This window comes from Ostrea edulis, chromosome 6 (assembly GCF_947568905.1).
Source record: "Ostrea edulis chromosome 6, xbOstEdul1.1, whole genome shotgun sequence".
Taxonomy (NCBI): domain Eukaryota; kingdom Metazoa; phylum Mollusca; class Bivalvia; order Ostreida; family Ostreidae; genus Ostrea; species Ostrea edulis.
The window spans coordinates 82,388,924-82,398,402 of NC_079169.1; the positions used below are offsets into that span (position 1 = coordinate 82,388,924).

The window sequence follows — 9,479 nt, forward strand, 5'->3', positions numbered from 1 at the left end:
ATGAATGTTATGCATGTTTGTATCTCGTATATGTCTTAAATCGTAACTGTTCTTTGTATATTTTCCCCTTGTGGGTCCATAATTGGTCAATAAATCATTTCATATAAACTTATATCGATCGGTAACCGTACATTTTCAAAACTTATAGTTAGTAACATATACCTCAATTTTTGTTTGCACAACAAATAAACAAACCCTCTGTCATACTGCATAACCCTGTTTTTGTGAAACCTTGTATACGCATTAGACAGTTGATTTTGATCATTAAAAGTGGAAAACAAATTGTAAATTGGAGGGGGGGTGGGGGTGGGGGGGGGGCGTGAATCAGTTTAATTGGGTCTTCTCCTGAGTTGTAAATCATTAAAGAATAATGGGAGAGAAAAAACTTGAAAAGCATGTGTCTGAAATCATTTACAAGAATATAGTAGTAGTAATAGTAGCAGTAGTCAGTGGCGGATTTAACTTGAGGGGGGCACAGCCTCCCCCCCCCCCCTTAAAATTTTCTAAATTAAGGTAAATATTTATCGTGGTCACTTGTTTAGAAAAATGTGAACGATAAAAGAAGCAATAATTTCTTCCACTCTCGGAGAAATAAATGACAAATTCTTTTGATTTGTTGAAGGATTTTTATTGGGAGAACTTACATTTTTTCCAAAACCCCTTAAAAATTTGCGTCATTTTATTAATTTCACCTCATTAAAAATGGCAGAAAAGAGTAAAAATGACTACTTAGAAGACATATTTCAAGCCCTATAAAATCCAGGAGCTTCCAGGGGATTCGCCCCCTGAGCCCCCAGCCTCACAAACTTGCGCCCCCTTTAACCGCAATTCCTGGATCCGCCCCATGTAGTTTATTTATGCATAGTGACATACAGTATATATATTAACAAACATTACAAATAAATCAAACACCCAGCCCATTGGGCCTATATGCCACTTTAAACACAAAACTTAAATGCAGTACATAAAAAAAGAAGCACAGAGTGTATGTTATGTATACAAGCTGTGTGAACACGAGTGTACACTGTCAGCAAATCATGCGCGCCCATGTTTATCGCGGGTCACCTGACTATCACATGATTACACCTTCCGTAAAACTCGTGATGCGGCGATAATTTTTATTTGCACCTGTATATATCTGTTCAAGCGCTTCAGTTAATAGTTTTGGGTGATATATTCTAGGTAAAGTATGTTACTTAATATTCAATGATCGATCAATTTTGAATAGTTGTCGTTTTTTTCCGTAGACATGGACTTTCGTTTTGAATTCCAATAACTTAAATAAGTGATAATCCTATGCTGTTTTATTGTATTATACTTAGACACAAATTAACAAGTTAATTTACAAACTATAAACATATGGGATTGTTTCGGGTTGTAATGCACATATTGTGAAATGTTAGAATCATGTTTACAAAGTAAAGCCTTAGATAAACATCGAAACCCAGTTATGTGCAAATTTGTATACAAGCATTTTAATTATGAGATATGTTTTCTTTTTTTTTAATCTTTGGTTTAAATTATCAAAATTAATTTATAATGATCAAAGTTACATGGATTTGGTTTAAATTATCAGAAGAAACAGATCAAAATTAAAATTAGTATGGTAGCAGGTACATGTCTTAAAAAATTAGCTGACTGTTGAAATGAAGAACTTGACAAACTCTGAGATTTTACAGATCAGGATCCGAAGTAAATTTATGATTATATGTAATGTACATGTATCAGTATTAAGAATTTATTGTAAAATTGATGTACTATGTACATGTAATAATTAGTAATTTATACTTATAGATTCTTGTACATTATCATCAGAAATTAACCCAAGTAAACACATTGGTACACAGAATCAGTTGAACATGTACATACTACTACATGTGACTAGTTTGCAGTTTCCATTGATATTTTATACATTTTTTTGTATTTCTTATTAATAGCCCTCTGGTAACCATGAAGGTGGTAATTTTTGGTTTACTCGTGGCCGGTGCCATGAGCGCCGTTGTGGAATTCAAGAATCAAGACGTCTTTGAGCCACTCTCAGATGAGATGATTTGGTTCGTCAACAAACTGAACACGTCATGGAAGGTAGTACATCATGTACAATATATTTATTTTCAGAATCTTGAAAAATAGTTTTACTATTCCTGAAAATCATAATGTCAGATTTAGAATACTACATCATCATATTGGCCAACTTAATCCTTTTAAAACGCGAATGAAAATATATAGGCTATATTAGCATATTTGTCTTTTTCCTTTTAATTTAATCAGTTGCCTAGCTGAAGAGCTCAGTCGGTTAGTGCATCAATTGCTAATCTGTTAATCGTGGGTTGAAGTACAATAGGGTTTTAGATTTTTTTCCCCCAGATTACTCTCTGCTAAAACTGAATATTTTGACTAGATAAAGTAAATTTAAAAGTTTTCAATTTCAAAATATTGTTGTTATTATATCCTTCATATTAAATTTCTCTGGTGTAGTATATTTCCTTCTTAAAAGAAATTGATAAATTTTAAGGATGATTGTCATGAAGATGCAATAATTCCAATGTTATTTATTACAATTGTTTTGATTGGACAAAAATAAAGCTGAACAAGAGTTTATACATCAATAAACCCGAAAACGCAATGTATTCATACATGCCTGAAAACAAATAACATAGTGCGGAGAAACTATTCAAATTTTTGCAATTGTTAATAAAGTGAATGAATTGGAATTATAAGAATCAAACATTCTTTTTGAAGAATTTATCAATGTGTAAACTCCGGACATTTTACTCACAAACTTAACATAAAAGTGCTTTGCACTTTCATTCAGTTTGTGAGTAAAATATGATAAATTCTTCAAAAGGAATGTTTAATCCTATATTAATACGTGATCCGGCCTGCTTTTTATCTATAAGATGCAAGCTCAAGGGAAATCTGTGAATACAGTCTTTCAGTTGACAATGAAAAATCAAAGTGTAAAGTGTATTGCAAAAGACAGTGAAGTTGTGCTTTAATGTGCAGTACTAAAGACATTATATTTATGTGTATGGTTGTGTGTGTAGTGCAATTGACATAGAAATTAAATGTGGATTTATATAACATTTTTTTATAACATGGAAACCATTTGATAAATAAATTTTTGGAACATGGAAGACAAATCATATAAGGTTGTTGTACGTTATGGTTCATTTTTTGATTTATAGAAACAACAAGGAAGATATTGAACAGGACATTTATTATAAGTGAAATAGAGTGTGTGATTGAATTTATAGTCTAAGAGATTAGATAAGTCAGAGCCCAGGAAATTATTTCTTTTAAAAAATGTCTAAAAGTGTGTTATTAAAGCATTTTATGTGTATTTGGTTGTGCTTTATCTTGAAAAATTGCTTCATTAAAACCGGCCTTACAATTACTTTTAATATTGGAATGTACATGTATACTTGAATATTTCCATGTACATTCTCTCAATGACTTTGTTAGGATTATCTTCTTACTAGTAAGATACAACATGGACTTCAGATGTGTATCAGAAAGCATTTGTGCATTTTTGCTCATTTAAAAAATGCACGATACTGCCAATTTTATTAGATTTATGTATCAAAACAATGTCAAAACTGGAGACCAACACCTTGAGGTTAAAATTGTTGACGATTTTCACAAGTGGATACCTCGTGGTTATCAGCAGGGTCTGTATCCAAAGTATTAACTTAAAGAATTAAAACAGCTAGATCACCAACACATAGTGAGAATGCAGGATACTACTTTAAAAAAAAAAAAAATTTTTAAAAGGGGGTCGGATTCATTATTTTTATTGTATTGTTTTTGTGGTATGGAGACATATATGTACTCACAAATTCAAATCTCTCCTTGAATGAAAGAAAGCGAACAAAAATAAAGAATAAACATCTTCAACCCCAGAATTGATTCTCCATGAACATACCATTTTGCAAAACCATGAAAGTTTGGCCACATGGAAATGAATGCTTTACAGTATGTTATTAATACAATTAACAGTAAGCTTAATTTACAAATATATACTGGTAGGCAGGACAAAACTTCCACCATATTGCCAAGGAGGACAGACTGGCCCATGTGAAGGTGATGTGTGGAACCTTCCTGAACACGCCCCCAGAGCTAGTGCTCCCAGAGAAGAAAGTGAACCCTCTGAGAGACCTTCCAGCCACTTTTGATGCTAGAACTCAATGGCCCAACTGCCCCACACTTAAGGAGGTCAGGGACCAGGGATCCTGTGGTTCTTGCTGGGTAAGGAAAGGATGGGGTATTATTTAATAACTGAAGTGGAAAGGAATGAAAGAGAGAAATACGGGCTTTATAGTACATGTATATGTGTGAGCCGCTGTATGTAAGTGGTTGTTTGGTATAATTCTAATTCGTATGTATCTAATTAGTCAGACATGTATATATATAAACAGAAAGACTACAAGAATCTTAAGGTATTGTTTATTTAAAAACATTCTATGGTGTAATAATTTTTTTGTGGAATATCAATTTTTGTCATTTTTCTGATTGTACAAGATCACAAAATTGGAAGAACTACAAGGTACAATTTTTTGGCTCATGAAGAATGGGGTTATATATCAATCAGGCCGAATGATTTGATAATCCACAAAAGTTGCTGTGCACGAAGATTTCAGGCCGAATGATTTGATAATCCACAAAAGTTGCTGTGCATGAAGATTTCTGAAACCACTCTCACTCAAAATTTAAATTTTTAATCTTGTTTTGCAGTTTGAGAAATTAAATCAACTTTGAATTCATATTTCTTCATCGGTGAAATAATTTCTTTTTCCAGGCTTTTGGTGCTGTTGAGGCCATGTCTGATCGTATCTGCATCAAATCCAGTGGAAAAACAAATGCTCACATTTCAGCAGAAGATTTGACATCTTGTTGCAGAACCTGTGGAAATGGGTGGGTGGATAACAGTTTTCCTTATTTTAGAATAGTTATTACTAAAATCGTTAGTGTCCATTGCAGACATAATTCAAATTCTCCCTCTATAATTTGCCAGTATTTTTGAAAATCAGCCTTTGTTTTTTTTTTATTTTTGTGTAAATACTGTGTTATTTTCAGCTGCGAAGGAGGGTTCCCTGGTGCCGCCTGGAGTTACTATAAGAAAGACGGCCTGGTCACGGGGGGACAGTACAACTCACATCAGGTGAGCATGCACCGATACCATTATCTTAAGGATGGAATCATGGGTTAATTTGTAGTTATCTCTCATGATGCAAACAACCTGGCCATTGATTCATTATATTTTATGATGTAACCTTTTTTTAAAAGTATGGGCTATCTCAAGTTGAAAGGTTACATCACAAAGAAAGGCAAAGGTTTTTAAAATTAGTACTGACAACACATTATTCAGTGTAAATATTGCAATAATGTGATATTGGGAGATTTTCACTTAAAACTTTTCTATCCTTTTTTAAAAAGTATGGGCTATCTCAAGTTGCAAGGTCTATCGTTACGTACTAAACACAACTAAACACACCTATGTAAGGCTGCAGGGATGACCTTTTTGTTCAGTTAACATCAACAAAGACGTGTTTGCAGACACAGAGTCTCAACGCATACATGTAATCAATTTACAGAATTTTGAAATAGTTCTCTAAAGAAAAATGTGGTTTAATATTGCATGTGATTTTGTTTCACAGGGATGTCTGCCATACACTATCAAGGCCTGTGATCACCACGTTGTTGGAAAACTCAACCCATGCAGCAAGGAGATTCAGCCCACCCCACGTTGCAAGAAGACGTGTGAACAGGGCTACAATGTCACCTATAAAAATGATAAGCACTATGGTAGGAAAATACATTGACATTGTAATGTAATTTTGATATGTACATTTCCCATATTAAGGATATTACGGTTTGCATTTTTCTAATGTTTACTGTGTGACCATTGAGATGAGCGAAGACCCATAACATCTTGCAACACAACTTCAGGCATTTTTAAAATCCGTCTATTCATTTAATGCGGGAAATATAACGTGGTCAATGTAACAGCTAGTGCATTGTGACGTCATTATTGGCTGTGATTGATTTTCTTTGAAACCAAGCAATATTATCCACAACAAAATGTACCGAGGTTTTAAAAATCTTGTCTGGAATTTAAAAACATTTATGATACTTTCCAAACTATTTATTTGTTTTATCTACGGGGTTGTCAATGAAGCATACCACATAGTCTCGTTCAACCAGACACTCGGCTGTCTCCGCAAATCTCCAACGACCTCGTCAGAGATTTACGGAGAATGCAGAGCGTCTGGTTGCACGAGACTATATACCACAGTGACGGCAACATTTTTCCAGAAGCATTGTGGGTAATCCCCATCATTTTTCAGCTGATGAAGACCAAATCATGTGACTCAATTGTGTAATTGCTCCGCTTACTGTAAAGGTTTTATGCAGCTGTAGAATCTTCGCTTGTTTGAACCCCATTTTCTAGCCGAGACCATCTTAAAGACAAATTTAACTTTTGAATCAATGATAATGTATTACAGTATTGTATAAAGTTAAGGCTGTGTGATATAATTATTTTGTAGGAATGTCTGCCTACAGTGTAAATGGTGTAGAGAAAATCATGACAGAAATCATGACCAATGGCCCAGTGGAGGGAGCTTTCACAGTCTACTCCGATTTCCCACAGTATAAATCTGGTATGTACAATCATATACTTAACTTGTTTAGGTTGTGTGAAAAACCATCAATCATAAAAGAGGTATCAATTTTTTTTTTATTAGCACTTATATGCAAAATTAAGTTTTACATTGGTTTATAATGCTTTAATGGCCTTAAGACTAGGTTTTCTGAATTGCTCTCTGTGATTTTAAAGGTGTGTACAAGCACACAACAGGAAAACCCCTTGGTGGCCATGCCATCAAGATCCTTGGATGGGGAACAGAAAATGGTGATGATTACTGGCTGGTGGCAAACTCATGGAACCCAGACTGGGGAGATCAAGGTATGGGGATAAATGTCTAGGTTGAGGTCATTGAAAAATATATTGCTTATGAAAATAGCAAGTGATGTTTGGTGTTAGGGGTGAAACGATGCATCACGATGTAGAGGTTTTGATTCGATGTTCTATTTATTCCGGGTCTGTTTCGGTTCGATACGGTTCTAGAATCATAGCATACATTGTTTTTGATAACACGGTTTCTGATTGGCCAATGGAATTGAAAATTGCCCAATCAACGTACAAGTAGACTTTGCTGTACCAAAATGGACACAGTCGAGTTGAAAAATGCACCCCCAATGTATAAATCCTGGGTATGGAGACAGTTCAGCTTTAGGACAAGTGATAAGAGTGTTGCTTTATGTTAAACGCTTTTATATTATGTAGAATTTATCTGCAGAGAGCAATAAATACAATAAACATAAAAAAATCTAAGCATTATAAAGAATTTGGAACATGCTATTGTATCGAATCGAAAATCATCGAATCGAGACTAAAGTATCGAAAATCGAATCGAAAAGGTACTGTATCGTTTCACCCCTATTTGGTGTATAATAATTTTCAGCTTTTCACCTGAGCTGGAATTTTCTTATCTTTTCTGATTGAAGTTTGTCCATCTTCTGATTGTCGTCTATGAATTTTTTGACTTTTCAAGAGTCACAGGACCAATTCAAATCAAACATGGCTCTAAGCATTCTTGGGTAAAGGAGATTCAAGGTAATCAAATCGAGGGGCATGTCCACATCTAAGGGGAGATAATTTTGGTATAGCGTAAATAGGATGTGGTGTTTGAAATATCTTGTACTCAATAACCATGGACCAGAAAGGCCATAACATGGATAGAAGTTTCCTTATATGTGTATTATGAAGATTTTAAAGATTTGTTAAACTATAATTCCCATTGCCAGAGTGGGACCATAATGGGTTTTTAAAGTTTTGCACAGGAATATAGAAGAAAAATCTTTTTAAGAATCTTTAATATCGATAACCACAAAGGTACATTTTATCAATTTAATATGCAAGCATTCTCAGGTAATGCAGATTCAAGTTTGTACATATGACCCCATGGGCCATAGTGGGAACAGAAAAGGGCAGTGTTTAAAGTTTTAATGGGAATTATATTGGAAAATTCTTTAAAAATCTTTTCAAGAACTACAAGGGTACAATACACCAAACTAATATGCAAATATCCTCTCAAGTTTGTTCACAGGTAGGGCCAGAAAAGGGTAAAAAATTCTACATAAGACCATGTAAGAAAATTCTTTCAGATTCTTTGAAGCACAATTAGGCAATATAATATGCAAGCATTTGTGTAGTGTAAACTAATAATGTCTGTTAACACCAAGACCCTTAGGCTAAGGGTGAGATCTTAGAGGGGGTTCAAAGCTTTTTAATATTCATCTTTGCCAGGGTTCAATATGCAAAGACTCCGTAACATGAAGAAGAAAATCATGTTTGTTGACATAAGTAGGGACAACAGTAAGAGTTCAATTTTTTATGTAGGAATATATGGTCAAAGGTCAAGGGTCAATCTACTCTGGACATAGGAAGATATTGTCCACACAATATCTTGAGAATCCTTTCCTGGACAGACATCAAACTTGGTACATCGTAAGGAGTAGATGAACCCTATTGATTTGAGTTTCACATGATCGAGAGTCAAACTGGACATAGTAATATATTGTCTCCTCTATATTTTGAGATCATTTGCTAGATCGACACCAAACTTGGTACACTGGTACATCCTAAAGAGTAGATGACTCCTATTGATTTTGAGCTCACATAGTCAAAGGTCAATTCATTTTGGACATAGGAAGACATTGTCTGCTCGATATCTTGAATAGTTTTGGCACTATTGTCATTTAAATGGTAAATGTGTATAACCCTTGGGCATACGTGTTTCTGAAACATATCTTGTTTAAAAAATGTTTTATATGTGAAAATGCTACAGTTCAGGTGAGCAGTGCGACCCATGGCCTTTTGTTTAGGGAAATTATTTAACGATACACAATGTTGATATTGCACATATTCGTGCAATTTTTAGTATGGTATTTTTGAAGTTTTATTGAAAGCAGACAGTAAAAATAGACCTTGTACTGTATAACTGAAATGTGTACTTATTGGAGGATAAAGTATACCTGGTACATAGCTTTTCGTTATGTCTCTATGAGGAAGTTGGATGAATTAACATAATATAAAAGTATTCTAAGATTCTTGTACTAAATATCATTTCTTTATGACAGGATTTTTCAAGATCTTGAGAGGACAAGATGAGTGTGGAATTGAGTCCCAGATCAGTGCAGGAGAACCCAAACTGTCTTAAACCTGCAAACTCACAAACTGTTCATACATTCCAACGATTCCAGAATATTCTGAATATGAGATTTGTTCAACTGATATTTTGTGCTCAAATATTTGTTTAGTTAGATAGCAATAGTTTTTTCATATTGTGACTATGAATGATATTTTTAAAATACTTTGATACACATAATATACACAAAATAAATATTTAAAAAGA

At 34.0% G+C, this 9,479-nt stretch overlaps 1 protein-coding gene across 2 annotated transcripts; it reads left to right on the forward strand.

Moving 5' to 3' along the window:
- The first annotated feature begins 1,040 nt into the window (after window positions 1–1,040).
- Window positions 1,041–9,479, forward strand: LOC125646282 (cathepsin B-like). 2 transcript variants are annotated; one of them, XM_048872508.2, is made up of 9 exons: window positions 1,041–1,182; window positions 1,938–2,085; window positions 4,030–4,248; window positions 4,799–4,914; window positions 5,077–5,161; window positions 5,658–5,805; window positions 6,549–6,662; window positions 6,839–6,967; window positions 9,205–9,479. In XM_048872508.2, exons 2-9 carry the CDS (start codon window positions 1,951–1,953, stop codon window positions 9,282–9,284), a joined length of 1,026 nt encoding a protein of 341 aa, XP_048728465.2. In that variant the 5' UTR covers window positions 1,041–1,182; window positions 1,938–1,950; the 3' UTR covers window positions 9,285–9,479. The 2 variants fall into 2 exon arrangements, with proteins under 2 accessions (XP_048728465.2, XP_048728464.2); XM_048872507.2 differs by lacking the exon at window positions 1,041–1,182 and adding an exon at window positions 1,382–1,452.

Excerpts from the sequence above, each read along its gene's own strand:
- LOC125646282 (XM_048872507.2), top strand. The coding sequence starts at position 1,397 with ATGTTAGAATCATGTTTACAAAGTAAAGCCTTAGATAAACATCGAAAC. Across the intron at positions 5,806-6,548 it reads TAAAAATGATAAGCACTATG|GAATGTCTGCCTACAGTGTA; the intron begins GTAGGAAAATAC and ends ATTATTTTGTAG. Across the intron at positions 6,968-9,204 it reads CCCAGACTGGGGAGATCAAG|GATTTTTCAAGATCTTGAGA; the intron begins GTATGGGGATAA and ends TCTTTATGACAG.